Source organism: Prionailurus viverrinus, chromosome D4 (genome assembly GCF_022837055.1).
Source record: "Prionailurus viverrinus isolate Anna chromosome D4, UM_Priviv_1.0, whole genome shotgun sequence".
Taxonomy (NCBI): Eukaryota; Metazoa; Chordata; class Mammalia; order Carnivora; family Felidae; genus Prionailurus; species Prionailurus viverrinus.
The window spans coordinates 8174436-8196394 of NC_062573.1; the positions used below are offsets into that span (position 1 = coordinate 8174436).

Here is a 21959-nt window from a genome sequence, read left to right on the forward strand (position 1 = left end):
AATAATGAGACAAGAAGTAATAGGAAAAAGTGGGAGAAAGAAAAGAGCTTAAATTAAGGAGCTTATCTATAATGGAGACTCAGGTGGGCTTTTCGCAGAGTTCAGGGTGTTCTTCCTTATGGCTTAGGTGGCTCTTGGCAAATACAGGTTAATAACCAGATGATTGCCAGAGTGGTGGTTTTGGGACCTGCTTGGAGGCCGTGAGGGTTTTGAGAGTTTTAAACCCATAAAGGCCTCTTCATGGGTTTGAGGTGGCCTCCCACTTTCTCCTGGGGTCCCAGAGCCAGACAGACCTGGGTTCAAGTGTGAGCTCTGCCACTAAGAAGCTGTGAGACAGTGAGCAAGCTTGTGATGCGGCTCAGTCTCCCCAGCTCTGAATGAGGATGGTCGTCCCTGCCTCAGAGGGTTTCTGTGGGGACCAGGTAAGGTAGTACATCTAACATGCCTGGTACAGAGGGAGCCCTCGATAAGCAGCTGCCTTTGACCCGTGCTCTTTCTTAGGCTCCCTCCCCATAAGCCACGTAGTGGCTCCCCCTTCACTGGCTCCAGACTCAAGCCCATGGAGTGCTTTTTGTTTTTAGAGCGTCCTCACTAAAAACTGCTCTGGGGAAGCAAAAGGGCTCCAAAACAAAGTTGTAAATACGGGGAAATTACAAGGGGCCAAGTGATCTTAAGTGTTTGTTCCCAAGTCATGGTCCTGGCTTGGAATCTTAGTGTGGGAAACGATTTCTCTTTCAATCCCTATGGTCAAGGATTGAGGAAGACAATTTAACCTACCAACACATCCTGCCTGAGTCTCCTGAGCCTTCTGCCTCTCACGCGTTGTCCGACTGTGAAATGTCCGAGAAGTCCTCCGGCCTCTCACGAGACCAGAAGCAAGACAGTGAGACCGGGAGGACCTCGGTAATGGCGAACCATTTTTCTCAAGGTAAGCTGAGCTTTGCTAAGCACTTCAGATGCGGCCAAGGTTTCCTGGTTTAAACAGTAATTTGCCGTCTTGCCTGAGTAAGCAGAGCGTAGTGACATTCGAATATTTGTCTGATGAAAGGAGATCCTGGCAGGGCCAAAGCTGGTCATTCAGACTATCATTTATCACCAGGGAAAGCTGCGGTTGTTGAAAGTGTTGGTGATTGGGGAAGAGTCATTTTTATTTCTTAATGATGACTTATTACGTGATTTGCCATTTCCTCGTGCTTCTGACGGTGGCAGAAAACAGGCTGGAAAGCAGAGGTTATGTGTCTGTTCCAAGTGTGGTTAATTTCCTGGTGTTCCTTTCAGATGCTTTCCGAGGCACTGTCGCTTTGAAGACTCTTGCTTTGAATCGTACAGATTCCCCAGAGCACCTAACCACCCCCCCACCCCCCCCCCACCGCCCACCATTTGAACATTTTGTACTTCCGTCAATCTGCAGTATTTCCCTTTAGTGTGTGACCCTTCATCCTTCGGCTCAGTCCCTTGTCCTGCCTCTGACTGTGGCCCATGGGCTCAGTCGGTAGAATCAGTCTCCCAAGCGTCCATCTACCCGAGCTCCCTTTTACCTCTTCTGCATTTACAGTCTTCATTACCTCCTGTTGGGTGTTAGGGAGGGATTCATGTTTATAAGTCAATGTATTTCAGAAGTTCAAGGGATAATATAGGCCAGGGATTGGCAAATTTTTCCTGGCAAAGGCCAGATAGTAAATATTTTGGGCTTTGGGGAGCATATGGTCTTTGTTGTAGTTACTCAATCCTGTTGTAGCAGAAAGCAGCCATAGACAAAACGTAAATGAGCGAGTGTGGCTCTGTTCCAATAAAACTTTATTTACCAAAACAGGTGGTAGGTGGGTTCGACCTAGGAGCTGTGGTTTTCTGACCCTTGGTATACGTTCTGGACCTCAGCTGACATCCTCTGGTCTCTCCTTTCTTCCAGTGGTTGTTTGCAAGACACCCAGAGTGGACCCAGAGCACGAATCAGACACTGGCACCTCCATTCTAAAAGCCTTTTGTTGACACCTGATCACATAGAACGTGGTTTTCGAAAATCAAAATCTTTTTTAGCAACAGAGCTCCACCCCCCTTTTTTTCAGATGAAACTTTACACGGAGGCCAAACGTGAAAGGGCTACAGGTAGAGCCTTTATCCTCCCTGGTGGCTTCTGAGGCTTCTCTAGGATACCCCGAGCCCAGAGGAGCACAGTCTGAAAACATACCTGGAGCGTGGAATAGACACGTGTGATATAACTGAGGTGTTACCTGGGTTCTTCTAGTAGGCAGTTACCTAGATGTGCCTTCTTTGGATCTCTGGCTGTATCCCTGTGTGACTTCTGTGAGTCTTGTATACTAGGTCTCTCTCGGTTATTTCTGGCTCTTTGATCTGCCTTCTGCTGAATTGGGTCAGACCTATGAGTTGTTTCCTTGTCCTTATTTGCACTTCCTTCTGTACTGTATCAACCTGGCATGGAACTCATTGCCTTTCCAAGAACCCCCGAATCGACTCCTACAAGGCCTTTGCGGGAGAAACATACTTGATTGAGGGCTTGAGGAATTATAAGGCAGTGGGGGGTTACAGCGCAGCAGGCCAGATTATTTAATGGGAATATTTGAGATCTCTGTTCTTTCAAACCCATCTGATATGGTGCTGGGTACCTCTCTCTGCTTTCTCTCGCCTGCCCCTCTTTTTTCCTACCCTCCCACATGTCTGCCCCCCTCTCCCCTCACCCCCCCAGCCAACCTTGGTTTATTTCCAATATAGAACCGTTTAGGCATCTCCTTTACGTCTCATTATTCTGGGCACCCCTGACCTTGGGCTTATCATGCCCTCCCAGTGAAATTTACCAAGCACTTTCCTGAATGGGGACAGTGTTCTCTGGAGCCCTCCTAATACACTTCACTTTTAGCTTTTTTGGTTTGCTTCTCTTCAGACTTTTGGTCTCTGCATCTGTTTTTCCTTTTGTCGTGTTTTTATTCTAAGTAGAGAGATAATTTAAGGATTTTTCCTTTTTTCACTTGACATTATATCATAAGCTTTCTGACATGTTGTTACATAACATCATTTTTAGTGGCTTTAGAATATAGTCCGTTGAATGGCTGAACTGCAGTTTTCCTTATGTTCCCCCGTTGCTGAACATTTCAGTCCTTTCTAAAATTCCACAATTACGAACACTGCTGCAAGGGAGTATCTTTGAACACGAAGCTTTCTTTCTCCTTATTTTGGGGCATTTTCTTCTCCTCGATTCTGTGAACTGGAACTACGAGGCCAAAGATGCACACGTGGGTTTTAGCGGTTGCTTCTTGCAGGATTTTTGGCTTTAAAGAGTTCGCGTTCGTCAGAAGGATATTAGTTGTAAGAGGGACAGCTGTTTTTCTCCCGTTTTGTAAAGATGAGTGTCGTGTTTCCCTCTCTCAGTTAGGGCTGCATAATTAATAAGTGGTGTCCAGTTCGACTGGGAATGTTTCCTTAAGCCCCAGTGATGCTTCCAGCCCCTGGCCAGACTCAGCAGGAGGTGACGCGGGCCGATGGCTGCCAAGCGCTGTTACCCCAGAAGCCGGCAGCGGGTGATGCAGATCTAAACCTGCGCGGAGGACTGCGGTCAAAATAGAGAAGTTCCCGCCTCACTCCGTCCTGACTGGCCGCCGGCAGATTTGCAACGCAGCCAGGCAGGGACGGGAGGTACCGCCAGGACCTGGCTGCAGACGGGTTCACCCCGGCTGCGGGCTGCGGCGAGGGCCTCACACGTTCCACCAGATGACTGGCCACAGTTCGGGCATTAATCGAGATAGCTGAAGGCCCGGGAATTAAGTCACCTCATAAACATTCAGATTCATGGCAGAATTACTATTTAATTAGGAAAAGATCTGTAACATGGTGCTACTTTTAAATGAAAGTCATTTTGGAGGAATTAAAACTGGGTCATAACATTAGTCTAATGTTTTAAAACAAACATTACTAAGACACACCGAGTGTACCCTAATTGATGAATTAAAGACATTAGTTTTGCCTTTGGATACCTAATGTGGTTATGCTTTTTAGATCCTGATTCTAGAGTGTACCTCGAGATTGCAACTGTGTCTCCTCCTTTCTTTGTTCAAGTGAGATGTGGCAGAGGCTAGAAAAATAGGACATGCTCAGTTTAGAACATTTGGGAAATTTAAATTTTTACATCTTATGAAATGTTATATTGAGATACAGTGTAGAAGTTTTGAGAAACCTGAAATCTAACACCCAAAGGCAACTGCTGTCAATATTTAGGTATCTTTTCTTTTTTGTGTGTTTATGTGTCTTTTCTGTCTGTAAACTTTTAAATAGAGTTATAATTGTGCTGGATAATCCATTTTGTATCTGTGTTTTTCTGCGATATTACATGGTCCTCATGATATAGTTTCAGTAGCTGTGTCATATTGCATCACGGTGGATGTAACACAGCTTACTTAATAATCTGAGTTATTTTCAGTTTTAAGTGCTCCGTATAGTGCTGAAGATTAACATTTTCATGCATCTGGCACATGGTTGTCAGCATGTCTGGTGATCTCTTTGAATAGATTCCTAGAAGCAGACTTATTTGGGGAAAGACATTGGAAAAGAACCCTTCTATGGCTAATGATAAAAATAGTTCCCCAAAGTCACGCACATTTATATTCACACGAACAGGATGTGCCCTTGAGAGTACCCTTCTTACAACTTTCACTAGCACTGGGATTATCATTTTGCTTTGTGTTTAAGTCTTAAATTAGTAAGTGGCAAATGGATAAATATATTCCTTCCAGAGAATTAGTCTCAAAAATATCTGGATTCATTATGAAGGTAGTTTAATCAACTCTCAGGCAATTCAGGCAGACTTGAAAGTGATCTGTTAGTTTCACCATAAGGAAGATTTTAAATTAATATTTGATATTTAGAAGAATAAAGGGCTGCATTACAGCTAGCATTAAAATTGTATGGAATGTAATTTTTCCATGTGCTGTAAAGCCCCCTCCTTGTGGAGGGCTGCAGAGAATCATTACAGAGCCGTGTCTGTGGCCTGTGGTCACCATGCCTGGGAAAAAATCGCCAGTTACTGACTGACTCAACACATCCCGCACGATTTAGAATTTCAAGATCGTGGCGTAATCTGTAAATTATTCCATTTGTTGGGGGCTTCAGACTTTAAATTAAAAATACTCTCCTTCCCGTAGACTTAGTAATGGAACATATACAAGAAATTCGAAGCTTGAGGAGACGTTTAGAAGAATCAATCAAAACAAACGAGAAACTTCGGGGACAACTGGAAAGGCAAGGGTGTGAATTTGATCAAGGTAAGGGAGGACCTTGTCGCCAGCCTGCCTGTGCTTCATCCGGGAAGGGACTCCGGTTACGTTTGCCTGGATAAGCTTTCCCCGTGTTGGGGAGAACTCACCCCGGTGGCCCGAGAGATTTCCGCTCAAATCCTGACCTCGCCGCTCACCTCCACGGTGACCTCACTTAACGTTGCGGATATACCGTAACGTGTTACTTACAGTAGTGTGTTCATGACGTGGGGACGATAATCCCCGTTTTATCCTGGTGCGATGAGGATTGAGTGAGCTAACTTCAGCAGGGTGCCCGCACGGTCCCTGGCATGGAGTGACTTCCCAGGCACTGGACGAGTCCGCCGGCCCCTGCACCCTGGATTGTGCTTGGCTCCTCATGTGACGTCGGTGGCTGTAGAGAAACAGATAGGGGGTTTTAAAATAAAACAGAGCGGCGTTTCGTCTTTTTGTCAGTAATGGATTTTAAAAAGTATTAGCGTGTAGGCAGTTTGGTGAGAGTCTCACACACCCGTTCCCAGGTCACCATTATTCCTGCGTAAACACAGTTAGATCTGAATGGAATATTCTTCCATGCGGAACTTAAAAATGGGTTTTTCCGTAGGGAAGACATTCACATGGTACAGAACTTAGTACCTCCGTTCTGTGCCCATCCGTCCTCTCCTGGCTCCTCTCCTCCCACCTCTGGTAGGTGTCTTCCACAACCTTACAGCAGTTTTTCAGTGCAAATGCAAATACATCTTCTTACTCTTTCCCTCGCCCAAAAGGTAGAATACTTTACGCCTGTCCCTGTTTTCCTTGAACAGAATATTTTTGGACATCTTTCCTTGTTGCTCCAAAGAGATTGTTTTCGTGCCTGAAGAATGTGCCTTGGGAGCAGCTTTGTGCCCTGGGAAAGAGCCCGAGTTTGCTTGGGAGATGGACTGAGCTGAGTGTGGACCCCGGCTCTTCCGTGTATCAGCTGGGGGGCTTTTGGGCAAGCCACCCCACCTCTCCCGGCTTTCATTATTGTACAAAACAGAGTCATCGTGAGATTTCGATAAGGCAGTGCTCTGAATAGGGCGTTGCTCTGTGCCTCACTCAAGACGTGGTTGTTTTCTTTGCCATTATCATGTTATTTCACTATTTTATTTTGTACAACGTTATTAGTTGGACATTGCAAAGCTCGGCAACAAGGGGGGACGCAAACGTTTTTAGAGATTAAATCACGGAGTTCTAGAAAGATGAACTCCGTAGAAGCACTTGAGTCCTTGGACCCCTGGTCTGTCGTACGTAGCCATCAGCCTGGAAGGATCTTTCCAGAGTACTGTATGTGCTGCGGTGTGCGAGATAAACAGAGTGGACCCACCCACGCCTCCCTCTCCCTCCCTCCCCCACTCTCCACACCACCCCCCATCCCACTCCCTCCCTGTCTCTCACCCCCAGAGAAATTGATTAACCTGAGTTATTAGTCCTATCAAACCCTGGGAAGAAATACATGCCTGGACCCTTCACATTCACTCTTGGTAATGCCTGAATTAGATTCATTCTGTTTTACATTTTTCCTGGCGAATCCAATTATAGAATTATTTGGGGGCTCACATGGCCACCAGCGACAACGGAGCTGGCAGTTGCTCTGGAGAGTAATTCACTCTGATGGGAAGGTTTACAAAAAAGGCATTCATAAAGTATTTACGCTGGTGGCTGGTGGAAAGACACGCTGTTCTCACCTTGTCTTCACAATCTCTGAAAAGACAAAGAAAGAAAAGTGGCTCCGCCTCCCCCCTGCTGTGAGTCGTTCATCTTGGGAGCGGCTTTGAGAAAGGCCTGGCTCCTTGTGATTGGAGGTGGAATATTGTTAAAACTGTCATCTCACGTGGTAGCTTGTCACCAGTTACGGGGAGCTGGTAGGGACGCCTTCAGAGGAAAGACTGGCCTCTTACCTCAGCACTGGACCCCGCTGGCTCGGGCTCTGTCAGGAGCCCTTCTCTGGCCTGGGTCTCCCTTTGAGAAGCGACCACGCTAGCTGTGGTCAGAGCAGACTTCTTCTGCAGAATGTTTCCTGTTCATCCAGATGGCTGTTTGGTCCCGTTTTGGGCTCTAGCCTATCATCAGTTATGATATTAATACAAACGGTAATAGCAGTAATAATAACAACATTGATCATTTTTATTGGGCTCGTGGAGACTTGGGGAAGTTGTGTGACGTACCTGAGGTCATACAGCCATTAAGAAGCCAGAGCCATGATTCAACCCCAGGTGTCTCTGCAAAGACGGCAGAGTTCATAGGGGAGAGACATATGTGAATGAAAAAATGACGTGACGTTATGATTTGTGAGTCATTAAGCCGAGGAAAGGGAGTGCTGTCGTGCAGAAAGACTGTGGAACATTGGCTTCTGGGAAGCCTGATGTCGTAGCTTCCTTACGGGGAGTTTGAACGTTACAGGGAATCCTTTGTGGACCAGGATGCTTTCAGCTGCGGAGAGCAGAATATGAGGAAAAACCGGTGTAAACAATGGGGGTTTCTGTTGTCTTCCGTAACAAGAAATGCGGATGCAGGCAGTTCCAAGGCAGGTTTAATGACTCCGTGAAATGATAGCTGGGCTTGGAGTTAGTATCTGTGATGGCCGCAGTCACTGTAATACCACATCCTCTCAGGACAGTGTCCAAAGCACGGGGAAGAAGATGGTGGGGCTTCCCCCTGCTCTGCTCTTTTCATCCGGGTGAGAAACCTTTCCCAGAAGCCTCCAGCAGGCTTCCCGTCGGTCGGGTCTCGTTGACCGGAAGTGGCGCCTGGCCGTGTTCTGGCTGCGCCGGGGTCTGGGAAAGCAGGCTCCGGCGTGTTGGCCGTGTGGTGTAGTAAGGAAGGTGGCGGGAGGGAGGCCCCTGCCTGCCTCCCGCGGAAAGCCCTGTGCTCTGCAGAGGGTAGGTAGCACGTCTCCACGCTCTGGACATTACCCAGGGTGCAGTGCAGAAAGCTGAGGTGGAGGGAGTGTCAGAGCAGCTGTCCGGCCAGGGGAAGGAGTGGGATTTTCGGAGAGAGACCACAGCCTGGGCAGGTATTTACAGACGAGGAAACTGGTCAGAGTTTGTAAGTGACCTCAACCCCGGTCTGTCTGGCTGTGGACCCTGATCTTTGTTGTATTAAATACTCAGAGGCTGTGAGCTTGAGCTGAGAGTTGAAAGACAACTGTGATTTTGACAGGTGAAGAAGGAGCTGGGCATTCGAGGCCCAGAGAATAAAGACCTCACGACCTCACCGTACAGGGTCTGGGAGATGTGTGACCGCACGGTATGTGGGGGCACAGAAGTAGCTCAGTTTGGCGGCATCCGAGGCCACTAGAGTCCAGGGTAGAGAGGGAGCGGGCTGTGCGTGAGATTGGAGTGAAATAATGGAGGTCTGAAGTTTGGGCCTCGTGTTTGGTTTGTCTGTCTTCGCAGCGGAGGGCCGTCAGGTGTTTCTGAGCAGGGGATAACCTGAGTGGACTGCGTGCCCCCCACTGGCAGAGTAGCAGGGGGGCAAGGTCAGGGCGCAGTGATGAAGCTTGAACTACAGGGACGGAAAAGAGTGGGCCGGCATCCGAGGCGCTGGTGAGGAAGAGCCAGCAGTCGTGATTGCCTGCTTGGGCAATGCCAGAGAGTGGTGGTTAGGATGACTCCAGGTTTGCAGCTCAGATTAGGGGTGGTGGTGACAACATCGATAGGAGCAGAAACAAGCAGAAGAGGGCAGGTTTGGGAGGTGAGGGAGGAAAGGGGAAGGCTTCAGCTTTGGCTCTGGGGCCCGGGAGCTTGCCTCAGCGGAGAGGTCTACTGAAGGTGTGGACCCCAGGAGAGACATCCGTAGAGGTTAAGACTGTCACCCACTCACCTTCGTTCACCCTGAGCGCAGGTGAGAATGGGAGGGGGTGCCTTTTGCCTCCTCTTTAATAAGCTCACTCTTATTTCCCTTTGGACTCTTGTGATACCTCATCTGCTTCACTGAAGTGATTTCCATTGCGTATTGTGTTTCCTCCTCGTTTAAAACTGTTTTCTAGAAAGTTCCGTGCATACTGACCTGGCAACTATCCATAAATCACTTTTCATGTGTGTTTTTATAGGTTCTACAAACGGTTTGGCTTATGGATCAGAGCTGCATAATTCTCTGACATCAGAGATCTGTTTCCTGAGGAAGCAGAACCAGGCTCTCAATACAATGCTCGCCAAGGGATCCAGAGGTAGGAACTAACGGAGCCATCTGCCGGCTGGAACCCCACAGCCCTCTGTGGCCTGGGAAGAATGCATTGGAGTCTGACCAACCTAGGTTCAAATTCTGTGGCTCTGTGACTTTGCGCAGGTCCCTTAACCTCTCTGAACCTCAGTATTCTTAGCTGTAAAATAAGAGTACCTCAGGGGGCTGTTGTGATGGTTATCTCTGTGAAGCCCTTAGCACAGTGTCTCTAATAAGTCTACAGCCACCTCTCGTTTGCCTCAGTTTACGGTGGAAGAGAGAAAAGCTAGAAATGCATTACTCTGCCAGAATCTCATCCAGAGACTCCCTACTATCAGGGAGGTTTTCTAGTATTTATTTATTTATTTATTTATTTTTTAATTTTTCTTTAACGTTTATTTATTTTTGAGACAGAGAGAGACAGAGCATGAACGGGGGAGGGGCAGAGAGAGAGGGAGACACAGAACCGGAAGCAGGCCCCAGGCTCTGAGCCATCAGCCCAGAGCCCGACGCGGGGCTCGAACTCACGGACCGCGAGAGCGTGACCTGAGCTGAAGTCGGACGCTTAACCGACTGAGCCACCCAGGCGCCCCTAGTATTTCTTAGGAAGATCCTTTCTCTTAATTCTTTCTTTTTGGAGCTTAGTCCCCAAAGAGCTTTCACCTACAGTATCTCTCAATACTTAAGATGTTTCTGGAAGGAGGAATTATCAGTCCTGTTTTATAGGTAAGAAACTGAGGCCTGGGGAGTTGGCCGGCCTGTGGTCCCTTGTCTAGAAATGGGCAGAGCTGGGACGTGGGTCAGCGTCTCTACTTTCCCTAGAGGATACTGATGCGGCTGTTGTCTTAAGAGACAGAGTCCAGGCTTCTGCAGATCATTCATTCACTCAGCAAACATGTTAGGGCCTGTGTAGACCGATACAGAGATGAATGAGACTTGGTCCCCTCCCTCGAGGGACCCGTGGTCTGATGGCAGAGGCAGCCAGGCAGCCCGTGGCAGGCCAGCATGAGGATCAGGCTTGACAAAGGCAGGCTCAGGGAGCACAACACCCAGGAGAGGCTCGGCTTCAAGAGCTCAGTCCAGAAGGCTCAGCAGGGATTAGCCAAGGTGCCTAAGATTTAGAAGAGCCAGGGCCTTTTAAGTAGAAGAAAGAGAGCAGACAGAGGCCTGGGGATTAGTGGCAGGGAGAGTATCCACCGCTCGGGACTTGTAGGAAGCTCACTGTGGCTGGAGTGTGAAGGAGGAGAGGAGCACTTGCTCAGAAATCAGCGTGCCGGGGCGAAGAGTGGGACCTGAAAAGCTCGGCCCCTCTTTGGCTTTGTGACCTTGGGGAAGGAGGTCTTAATCTCTCTGTCCCTAGATTCCGGGTAGGCAGAAGAGTGCACTTGAACATGCCACTGTGCCCCCGGGGCGTGCTCTTAACTGCCCCGTCTCTGGGTCCTGGGCGTGTTTTCTCCATCAGGAGAGGTGCTCTCCTGGGCTGAGGAGCAGATGGGGCCCCAGGTTGCCTTTTGCACAGCCCTGCTGGCTTTACCGGAGGGCTTACGGACTTTTCTCACATCCGTTGCCAGAGTTTGGGACTGTTTCTTGCCTGTGTCTATAATTTATACCCACGGTTTGCTCCGCGACGGCAAAGTAACTAGGTTTGCACGGCCCATTATTGTATAGAAAATTAAACAGGCCCATTTCATCCCAGTGACGTTTAATCTGCAGCCTTGATGTTGACAGATTTATCTGCCCAAAATGCATAAGATAATTGGAATGCCAAAATCATAAATGCCAGATTAAATCTCATTCTGTTTTGTATTCCTGGAGTGCTTGAGCTGAAGGGCCGTATTTGCGTAATAGGGTTGGAAAAAACAAATGGTGTCTCTTCTCAGTGGTGCTTTTTTTGTGTTTGCAGATAAACAGAAGGAGAATGAGAAATTACGCGAGTCCCTCTCCAGGAAGGCTGCGAACCTCGAGCTCCTTCGGCGAGAGTACGCCTGCTTGAAGGAGGAGAATGAGAGGCTGCAGAGGGAGGTCTGCGAGCGGGACAGGCACTCCCAGCAGCTGCTCCGGGAAGTGTGCAGCACCCGCAGCGAACTGAGCAGGTAGCGGTCAGGGTCACCCCGGGGCGCGCTGACCCCTGCCCAAGTGCCGGGGAAGGCCAGCAAACACTCAGGCACACGACGTCAGGTGGGAACAAAGCACAAGGAGCAGAATTGTCTGAGGGAGGAGGGTAGGGCCTGGGGGGGCAGATGGCTGTTTTTCTCCGGGGGACGTCAGGGTAGGCCTCTCTGAATTAAACGGCGACCTGAAGGCAGCGGAGGGGTGGGGCCCCTGGGGCAGGGTGTCCTTGGCCTGTGCGGGGCGGAGCAGGGAGGCCAGTGCGCCTGGAGTGAAGGGGGACCGGAGAGGCTGGGTGCCGAGTCCCGTAGGCCCTCGCAGCCGTGGGGAGGACTGGGGTTTCACTCTGAGTGACTGGGAAGCCACGGAGGGGAGTCTGCGCAGAGGAGGGACGTTTGTCCGACTTAGTTATGAAAGGGCTCGTACTGACCGCCCCCTTTGCAGTTTCCCCTCGTCTCTGGCTTGTCCCATGTTTCCAGTTGTCCCCCAGCAAGATCGCTCTCTTGCCATCGTGCAGTCCCGGGCCCTCCCGAGCTCTGCACCCCTGGGTGAGACGTAACCTTTAAGCTTCACTTCCTCATATGCTATCTGTGCACTGGGGACTGAGAACACGTACGCTTTGGGTGTCGATCACGCACGTCCGGGCCGGGCCCAGGGGGCCGCTCAGGAAGGAGTGGCCGTGACTGGAATTGTCACCCACGCTTGTCAGTCTCGTCCACACTCTGCCGGCTGTGGAGTCAGAGCAAGTCCCCGTGCGTCAGAATTAACGTCCCCTCCCTGTGGCCGGGGGGCCTCTCCAGGGTGCAGGAGGAGGCGAAGTCGAGGCAGCAGCTGCTCTCCCAGAACGACAGGCTCCTGCAGTCCCTGCGGGTGGAGCTGAAGGTGTACGCGAAGCTGGACGAGGAGCACAGGAGGCCGAGAGGTACTGGGCGCGCTGCCCGAGGCGCTTCCCGTCCTGGGGCTGCTGCGTGGGGGCTGGGGGCTGGCCGCTCGTTCCGGAATGCCGCCGTCACACCCAGGCTTGCCTCCTGGGCGGAGGGGCACGCTTCGCAGCGAGCCCCTCGGGCCCACTCTTCTTCTGCAGCAGCAAGAAACGCGGAAGGACGCGGGCTGTGGGGGTCAGGCCAGCCGAGGCCTGGGTTCTCTCTGCCTCGCTCCCGGGCCGTGGGACCTTCCGCAGGTCGCCTCGCCCCTCTGGGCCTGGTTCTGCCTCCATCAAATATGTGTCCTAATGTCTGTTCTGTGGAGTCTTGAGAATTAAACGAGCTCATTTCTGAACAGCACACTATCACAGTGCCTGGGACACAGTAGACACTCGAGGAATAATCTGATTACACGTTTCCTGCTAGTGCGTGTTTCTTTCGTCCATTCATTGAGCACATGATTATGGAGAACCTACCACATCGCAGGGCATTGCTGCGGGATGGTGCTTCGCCCCGGTCCTCTAGACACCAGATCAGAGCAACTTGACTGTCAGGTCTAATGTTTCAGAATCTTTTTTGAGGTGTGCTAGGGTTTTTGTTTTGTTTTGTTTTTTAACTAATTTTCCAGATGGTTTCTCCCTATTGAAAGTTTAGCTAGAAAAGGGTCACCTCACAGCTTTCATTTTCTCCTCAAGTCACTTTTCTTATTCTTGCTGTTGTGCCTTTTTAATATACTGTGGCTCTTAAAATCAGCCCCTTTCATTCTATAATTCCAGCCCAAATAGATTTTATTACTACTAGACATAATTTCGGGGTTTGGTGTGCAATTTGCGAGGCTTTTATGGCCAGAAGCGAAAATTAATTTCCAGCTCTTATTTAGGCTGTGGAATAGCGGCAATTAAGTCTGCCAATATTTTTGTTTTTAAGTCAAGTTGTTATTTTAAATTGTACCTAGTTCTTAGGAAGGGGAGGGCGGTGGCGATGTCGGGTTTAAGACCCTGTTGCGCTCCTTTGATGGCTGACCTTTTGGAGGCAGAAGACGTTCAAGGTTTTCCCTTTGCGCTTGTTTCCAGAGCCATCAGGAGAAGGCTGGAGGGGACAGGACCCTTTCAGTGACCTGCACGGTCTCCTAACAGAGATCCAGGCTCTGCGGGGACAGCTGGAAAGGAGCATCGAGACCAACAGCACGCTGCAGAGCAAGCTGGAGGGGCAGCTGGCGAAGGAGGGGAAGAAGGCTCAGGAAGGAGCCCTCACCGGGGCTCTCCAGACCCCGTGTGTCCCCGAGTGGCCCCTGCAGCTGGACAAACACGGTACTGCCCCCGCACCTCCTAACCTCTTGAGATTGCGGCCCTGTGCATGTCACTGGGACACGTGAGCTTCTGAATGGTGCCCTTGCCCCGTGGAGGTGTCCCTCCGCTGACTGCAGGCATGCTGGACCCCAGGAGCCAGGGGCCTGGCCACTGAGCAGTCGTCACCTTTGGCAGGGTGGTCCGATCTCTGTCCGGGGCCCTCGGTTCTCAGGGAAGTGGAGTTTGGGCTGCCAGCGCTCTCTTCGCCTCCTGTCTTGTCCCCACTCCCCCATCCATTTAGCCCTGCCCATATCGCTCCACTGAAAATCCTTTTGGGTCCCTCTTACTGCCTTTTAAAAAGAATCTAAACTTCTTATACTGGCTCTCAGTGTCTTTCAGGATCTGAAAGCATCCCGGTAGGTTTGAAAACTGATTCTGTCTTGCCATTTGCTTGTGGGTTTATTGTCTAGCCCTGCAGAAGCTGTGTAGGGTAGCAGAAAAAGGACAGGAGCGGGTCCCCATCATTCCTTTGTCCCTTGCCCAGCACAGAGCCAGGAACAAGCCAGAAAGTGGTCAGACTTAAGGCAGTTGGCCAGGCCATCCTCTTTGCTCTATGGATGGAGAGCCTGAGACCCAGAGAGGGTACTGGGCTCACCCAAAGTGACATGGCAAATAGGGGCAGAGCTGCAGCTGGAAATCATCTTTTAGCTCCCGAGTCCAGTGCTGTCCCTGGAGCACCGCCTGACCCGACGGAGCCTCAGGTGTCCGGGGTCATCGCCCGAATACCCGCAGCGTGGGTGTGCACATCCAGTGGGACAAGGAATGTCAATATACTTTATACAAAAATATTGTATAAAAGTTTGGACTTAGTCTTTGCTGGGATTGGGAATTCTGTTTATTGCCCTTAATTAAAAAAAAAGAAATTAAAATCTCTTAAAGAGCACCCAGTGTGCTTTAGAACTTACCGTGATCGATTTATTGATTTCTCCTTGATAAAGAATTTAAAATTTTAACCAGAAGATGATGTGACGATATGAAAAAAAAAAAAAGTGAAGAAAAATCCTTCATGATTCTACAGAATGATAATATTTTGCTTTGCGTTATTTCTCTTCATTTGATAGTCACGTGCCAGTGTGAATTTATATTGTTCACGTTGGGTTTTGTGCCATTCTACGGCCTTTCTTTGTTTTTGCCCAGTGTTGCATCATGAATGGTTCCCAGTCTTTCACACGGGCTTCCTAATTACTGTTTTCAGATTATCGCCAGTCACGAAACCGTTACCGCGGTGATTATTAAAGTGGTCTCTGATTTGGAGCTTTAATAAACGTCGATGTTAATATGCTTTTTGCTGTTAAACAGCATTCTTAGGATAAAATCCTACTAGTGGAATCTCAAAAGACTTGGAAAGGAGCCACGTTGCCTCCTTTTGCGTGGGATGTATATCAGTAGTGGGTGTCTGTGTTTTAAACGTAGGCTTCTCCTGGCCCTACTTCGGGCTTAGCGGAGATGGGACTGAGGAGATAGGGGGGTGCTCTGGGGACTTTGGGGCAGGGAGAACGATCCAGGACCAGGGCTGCCCAGGAGGGACAGTTGGGGCAGCTGAAGGGAGGCGGCCATTGAACAGCATTTGCTGCTTCTGAAACCGGTCCGGGGTCAGCCTAGGTGTGCCTCGCGAGAGGACCCGGGAGAATGTGTTGAGAATCCACCGTGCTGTCCCAGTGCCGCAAGTGCTCCTGTGTCCTCGAGTGAGCGTTGGAATTCTTCCTTCGGCCGGGCCTTTCTTCCTTTGCAAAAGACTTTTTAGGATTGTATTTAAGCGCGCTTGTTCCAAAGTTCTGCTCTGAACATGGCTGTTTTGGGCAGAAAGCAATCCCTCTGAGGGGCCAGCTCCTTGGCCCTGGAAATGAAGTGCGCCCTTGGAGGCGGCTGGGTGGGAAGGGGCTGGTGGGGCGTCCGAAGGCCTGGACACTAGGCACGGTCCTCACTGTGCCTCCACACTCTGGGTAGTGCTGACTGGATCACCTGCTGTCCCTGCCCCTCGGTCGTCCCTCCTCCACCAGGTCTGAATGACGGTGCCATCCTGCCCACGGTGCCACTGGGGGTTCAGGTGTACAAGTGCTCTCGAGATTTCACAGAGTGGCAGGCCACCTCGCCATCTAAATGACTTTGCCCCCTTATGCTGTTTCCAGTGCATCGCTTCCCAATCTCTACTCTGGGGCCTCTTCTCTCTTGCTTGGGTGGCTCCTGCAACCTCCAGACTCACTGCTCCAGTCCAGAACACGGCCCTCAGCTTGACCTTGCCCTGCCTGACGCCCTCGAGGGGGCCCCACCGTCCTCTTTGTTCTGACCGTGCTGCGTGCTGCCACCAGGGCCCTCCCTTGCGCCCTGGGCTCCGCCTACCCCTTGCTTGATCCTCCCCGAAGGCGTCCCGTGGCTCAGTCCCCTGTGCCTTTGCATCTGTTCATCCCTCTGCCTGCCTGCCTCCCTCTCCCTCCCCAGGGCCCACAGCCCCTGTGCTTCCCTCCCTTACCCTGACCACCTGGAAGGGAAGCTGCCTGTTCACTTGTTGGGCAGGAGGGTCCTTCCAGAGGGGAGACTGGGTGTGCTCACTCTGTGTCCCCGGGTCCTACAGAGGGGATGCCAGGAAGATTGGAGTGAATGCTCTTGTGTGGCTGGTACTTTACTGTTTTCTCATTCAGTTCTTTCTCAAACGCCCATGACAGTGTATTTTCCTTCTCTTCTTTTGCATTTTGTAGATGCTGACAAGTGCCCCATGCCTGGAGATAATTCCTGCGACCTGTTTGACTCCCGCCTGGTGGCGCCACCACGGTCAGGTGCGGAGCTGAAGGCTGGGTAACTGTGGCACGATTGGGTTTGGCAGGAGGACTTTTTAAGTTGAACCAAAGGGGGTCCCTGGTCTAATCAAGAGGGTGCTTGCCAGGATTTGGGGTTTCACATTCTCAGCATGTCTAGCTGGTGATCTCCTCCTCTAAGCCAGTTCATCTGTTCCTAGCTGTTACCGACCTTAGCAACGTCATTGGGTCCTTGTTGCCTTAGATGAAAAAGTGTCACCGCCTTGGTGTAGCTTGTAAGGCCCTCCAGGGTCCAGCCTCACTGGGCCCATCCAGCCCTGTCCTTGTGCATCCGTGCTGCCGACAGAGGGGTCACCGTCCTGCAGATGGGCCTGCCCTTTCCTCTCCCTGGGATGGTGCGGTGTGGCTCCTTCTTTTCCAGACCACCTTTGTCCCATTCTCTGCCAGTGCAAGCCCCGTTCCCTCCCTGAGACTCGTCCTGAGTGCAGACTGGTCTGTGACATGCCTTTGTGGAGGCCCCCAGTCAGAGCTATTCGTCTAGACTTTTATTGATCCAAAGGTAAAGACCAACAGGCTTTACCTCTGTTTAGTGTAATCTTGCTTCGTGTGGAAGCCCGCTCACTTGTTGCTTCTCCTAGGAAGCCTTTCCTGATCTCCCTTCCCGCACAGAGAATTGATTATTTTCTCCTCTGCGCTCTGGCTCTCTGTCATCGTGCTGTTACACCTCCCGCATGGTGTCTGATTAGACCACGGGCTCCCGGAGTGCAGACACTGGCCTGATTCATCTGTGCGGATCAGGGGTCTCTGCAGACTGGGTGCCTGAGAAGTGTTGGCTGAATTGAATCGAGCTTGTCCCGTGAGACGAATAAGCCCAGCGTGGGGTAATCCGCAGACAGAGGCCCCAGAGCCAGGCCTCCCCTTGCACGGTGCCTCGTGGCCTTGGGGTCTGAAGGCCTCTCTTCGGCCTCCCGCCTGGCTTCAGCGTTGGTGAACCACAGGATACCGGATCAAATAGATCTCACATCTTCCCTCTCATGTTGTAGCTTCGGAGACTCCGCCGCTCTCCGGAAATGACACGGACTCCCTCTCCTGCAGCAGTGGCACTTCGGTCACCGGCACGCCGTGCGCGTCCCACCTGGTCCCTGGCCACCGCCTGTGGGCCGACGACAGCGGCTGCCACGTCCTGGGCCTGACTGGGGACTTCGAGGCCCTGTGCCAGCAGATTGGCCAGGGCCAGAAGCTCCTTGCCGAGATGGCCCTTCAGATCCAAGAGGCTCCCCACCCTGCAGGGCTGGAGCTGGAGACAAAGGTGAGCTGACGGACGGCTGGAGGCCAGGAGGTACTCACTGAGAGCAACACGCCCAGGGGCCGCCTGAGGGCCCTAAGACGGCGAGGGTGCACAGCTTCTCGGGAAGGCCCTGGGAAGAGGGTCCGGGAAACGTAGCCCGCCAAAGCTCAGAGCTCAGGTCCAGACCGGGTGGCTGTCCTGTGGGGGGCACTTGTTGTGGCTTGTCACCTGTGTTAGTGAGGTCTCTTCGCTGGGGTCACTCCTTCCTGCCTCGTCCTCCCGGAACCCTCCTCACTGTAAAGTTACCTCTTGTTGAAGAACCTCGTGCCAGGTGCTTGGCATAAAGTTATTCATTCACTTCCTCCAAGGCTCGGGGGTCAGATTCTCTTTTCCTCCCCGGCCAGACCCCCAACCGCCAAGCTTCCACGGGTCACATCTCTGGTCCCTGTTCTCAGGTCCTTACTGAGGCCCCGTGCTTCCCGATACCTGATTTGCCATTTTGTTTTATTATATTGTAGGAGTCAATTCCGTATTTTATATTTCACTAGGTAATAAGCTTCAGGAGAGCAGGGATAGTATTTCTTTTGCTCATTATCGTGTATTTACTACCTAGCACAGGGCCTGGTGTGCAGTGTGCATGCACATGGTGAATGGGTGTTGAACGTAGTAAATACTAGTAAGATTATTGTTCTTTTCTGATCATCTTTGGTGTACAAAAGGTTAGAAACTGTAGAAAAGTGTAAAAACATCACAAAGCACTCCGCTAAAAATTTTGGGACACACATACACACACACGCTTTTAGCTTATTCATGAAGTTCAGTAAAACTGACTCCTACTGGGGCGCCTGGGTGGCTTGGTCGGTTAAGTGTCCGACTTCGGCTCAGGTCATGATCTCACGGTCTGTGAGTTCAAGCCCCGTGTCGGGCTCTGTGCTGACCGCTCAGAACCTGCAGCCTGTTTCAGATTCTGTGTCTCCCTCTCTCTCTGACCCTCCCCCGTTCATGCTCTGTCTCTGTCTCAAACATAAACGTTAAAAAGAAAACAACAACTGACTCCTACTTCTATGAATTTCATGGTTTGCCTTTCAGCTAACATACTAACAATTTTCCTGTCCCATTCAATATTTTTCTAGAACTTGACTTTTCTTGGCTGACAAAGAAGCCAACACGTGGATGTACCACCGTTTATGTACTCTTTCGCCTGGTTAAGGTGTGGCGCACATCCTTTTAAACCCTTTAGGGGTTGTGAACCCTTTAGAGACCTTGCTGATCACCCTTGATACATTACTTTCTGGAAGTATCACTCGTATCCCCGTTTACAAGTGAGAGTATCCTACCCACTACACTTGCGTCTTCGTTGCGTGAGTTGATTTGTAAGTGGGTTGTTGTTTTGTTTTGTTTTGTTTTGTTTTGTTTTGTTTTGTTTCTGCCAACTCAGTAGCTAAAAAGAGTAGGCCGTTTTATCTTGTACTGATTTTATTACTTGTGAACACAGTGCTCTTTTAACTTCTTTTCTTCTTAAACTTTATTGTCTTTTCCCTTCTCTGACTCGTGTTCTTTGCTTTCTCGTGCCCTTGACACCCGCCACGTAGGCTTTGCCCCCGCCAGCAGAGGGTGAGGGAGACTTTGCCGGCCCCGACTGGGTGTTGGCAGTGTGCACACGGCCGTGTCTCAGGGGCTGCTGGAGACGGGAACGTTCGTGTCCCGTCACTTGCCCTCGGCGCCCTGTGCCTTCTGGAGAGGCTCCATGGTGCCGAGCCACACGAACCGCCCTCCCGCGGACCCTCTTCGTGGCCTAGTAAATACGGTTAACGCAGGTGGTTATTAGTCGTGGTTATTGATTGGGCTGAAATCACCACCGAAATTCTCTCATAATCTATAATTCACCACTCTTGAAGAACAATAAATTGGTGTCGTCTGGCCCCAGGCCCTCGCTCAGCGTGTGGATGCAAACCCCGTGGCCTGGAGGTTTACACTGCCCGTTAAAGCCGGCTTGTCCATAATCCTTTTCAAGACTGCCTGTAACACCCTTCTCATCCCCCGCCCCTCCCCCTCACGCAGGGTCCACACTCGGCGCCCCCGGGCGGGTTTGTCACCGGCGTGGGCACGGCCAAGCTGATCCTCGAAGAGGCCGCGAGGTTACTGGCGCTCTTCTGGAGGGTCTCGCTCCCCACAAATGACCGGTGCTCGCTTCAGGGTGAACAGGTAGGAGGGGACACAGCCTTGCTCGCGGCAGATGTGCTCTCAGTTTGGGGGACAGTCAGAGGGAGGGGAAGGCGCCTTGTTTGTCAAGAGTGACACGCCAGGTGCCGTGCCGGCTGCCTCAGGCGTGTTCTTACCTGCTCCCCCAGCGCCTCTGCTGGGCCGGCCTGTGCTCCTGACTGACCGCAGGCCCACTCCTGGTACGTCTTGGTTGAGGGAAATCCTGTCTGCATCTTGTACAGGAAGCTGAGACTGCGGGAGAGAGGCCCGACCAAGGGTACAGAGCTGGTTTTGAGGGCACAAGTATCAGAATCCAAAAGATGTGCTTTTATTGTACAGGTTTTAAGTCCTAGTTTGTCCTCCTAGACTAGCTCATTCCCTTCCACTCTAAATCTCTTTTCATTTTAGGTGCCTTTCTCCAGACCGTCTGATGCTTCTGGCATCATATTTTAGTGGGTCTTGCTCCAGTCTCTTCTATTACTAAGAAAGGTTTTTTTTTTTTTTTTTTTTTTTTAACCAATGAAAATCATTTATCGTGCAACCACTGAAACTTCCCTTGAAAGCTTGACTTTGCAGTAACTTGAACGTGACTGAGTTCAGAACTGTTGCTCCCACCACTGCCCTCACCCCCATCTTTCACGGCACAGACCGGGCGTCCGGCAGAGCAGACGCTCCCTGGGGTTTAGTCTGTGGGAAGCAGGTCGAACAGCCACTCTGGTCATGAGAGAAGCGTCCCTGGGAGGAAGGGCCCGCAGATGACGCAGAGTCAGAACGGTGCTTGGCGGTCTGACAGACTCACTCCCCTTCAGTTACCTGACCTGTGACTTTGTGCCAGAGGCCAGCAGGCAGGCAGAGGGGAGTTTGAGTTCCACGCCGGTACTTGCCTCCTTACACCCGTTCTGACGGTGCTCGGGTCCCCCACCCCAGTCATGGCAGGGGAGCAGCGGCGAAGCAGCTCTCTGCTCTGAAGGGTCTCGTGAGCCCCTCCCGAGGCTTCCCTCTCAGGATCCTGGGGAGGAAGTGTGGGTGCACGAAGCTTGGCGGAGCAGGTAACTGGTCATTTCGCGGGGAAATCGTGTTTTGCCCAGTTCTAGCGGGGGCGGGGGCCATGGAGAGGGAGAGGGCCCGCTGGGCTCCAGACCCATGTTGGCCTTTGCTTTCTGCTCACCCACCAAGCTCTTCCCGCCGTAGGCCTGATAGCACAGATGCTCTGACTGCCCCCCCCCCCCCCCCCCCCAACCAACCCTGGCCCACCGGCTCCCACTCGCTGGCTGGCTTCTTCTCACCTCTCAGGTCTCAGCTTAAAATGTTACCTCAAGGTCAGAGAGGGCTCCCCGATTGCTCAGTTGTAGCATCCTCTTCTGTTTCATCACAGCCCTGATTAAACTATATATTTGTTGTTAGAGTTAATGTCTGTTTCCTCTGTTTTCCAGGAGGGGCCATGGCTGTTTTCATATGTTTGAATGAATAGTTTTTCTCTCATATTAGCAGCCTAGCACTTGCCCGTATGATTTATAAAGCACAGTGTGTCCGAACGGAACCCAGCGCAGTGTTTTTGTCCTCAGTACACAGTAATGTCTGTTAAGTAGACGGAACGCACTTCTTATTTCATGTGTGTGTATAAATATAAATTATAGACACGTTGATCTCTCCCACCGGCCAGCTAGTCCGGCGACTGGCCAGTGCTTGTGATGACTCACCCTTCTTTCCAGACGTTTGTCGTCTAATTGATTATGCTCACTTTAGCATCATAGAATTGGAGAGCCAGAAAAAGGACCTTAGAGACACTCCAATACGATGGCTCGTGGACACAGACCCCCTGTGTGGTGTTAAATTGCCTCGAGCCACTTTTCTGCCCCTGCCTGTGTTTCATACGGTGCCTTTTTCTT

The 21959-nt window shown here is 51.0% G+C and overlaps 1 protein-coding gene across 6 annotated transcripts in view; it reads left to right on the plus strand.

Annotated features, from left to right (window-relative positions):
• CDK5RAP2 (CDK5 regulatory subunit associated protein 2) overlaps window positions 1–21959 on the plus strand; it is a 171121-nt gene that overhangs the window by 139893 nt on the left and 9269 nt on the right. For 3 of the 6 annotated variants that reach the window (XM_047829741.1, XM_047829742.1, XM_047829744.1), the window contains 9 exons: window positions 753–928; window positions 5151–5270; window positions 9337–9453; window positions 11350–11539; window positions 12356–12477; window positions 13552–13788; window positions 16524–16601; window positions 17624–17889; window positions 19930–20073. In XM_047829741.1, the coding sequence (XP_047685697.1) occupies window positions 753–928; window positions 5151–5270; window positions 9337–9453; window positions 11350–11539; window positions 12356–12477; window positions 13552–13788; window positions 16524–16601; window positions 17624–17889; window positions 19930–20073 (1450 nt within the window). Of the gene's footprint in view, window positions 1–752; window positions 929–5150; window positions 5271–9336; window positions 9454–11349; window positions 11540–12355; window positions 12478–13551; window positions 13789–16523; window positions 16602–17623; window positions 17890–19929; window positions 20074–21959 lie in introns of those variants that run through there. The other 3 variants (XR_007146265.1, XR_007146266.1, XM_047829743.1) reach the window with 3 other exon arrangements.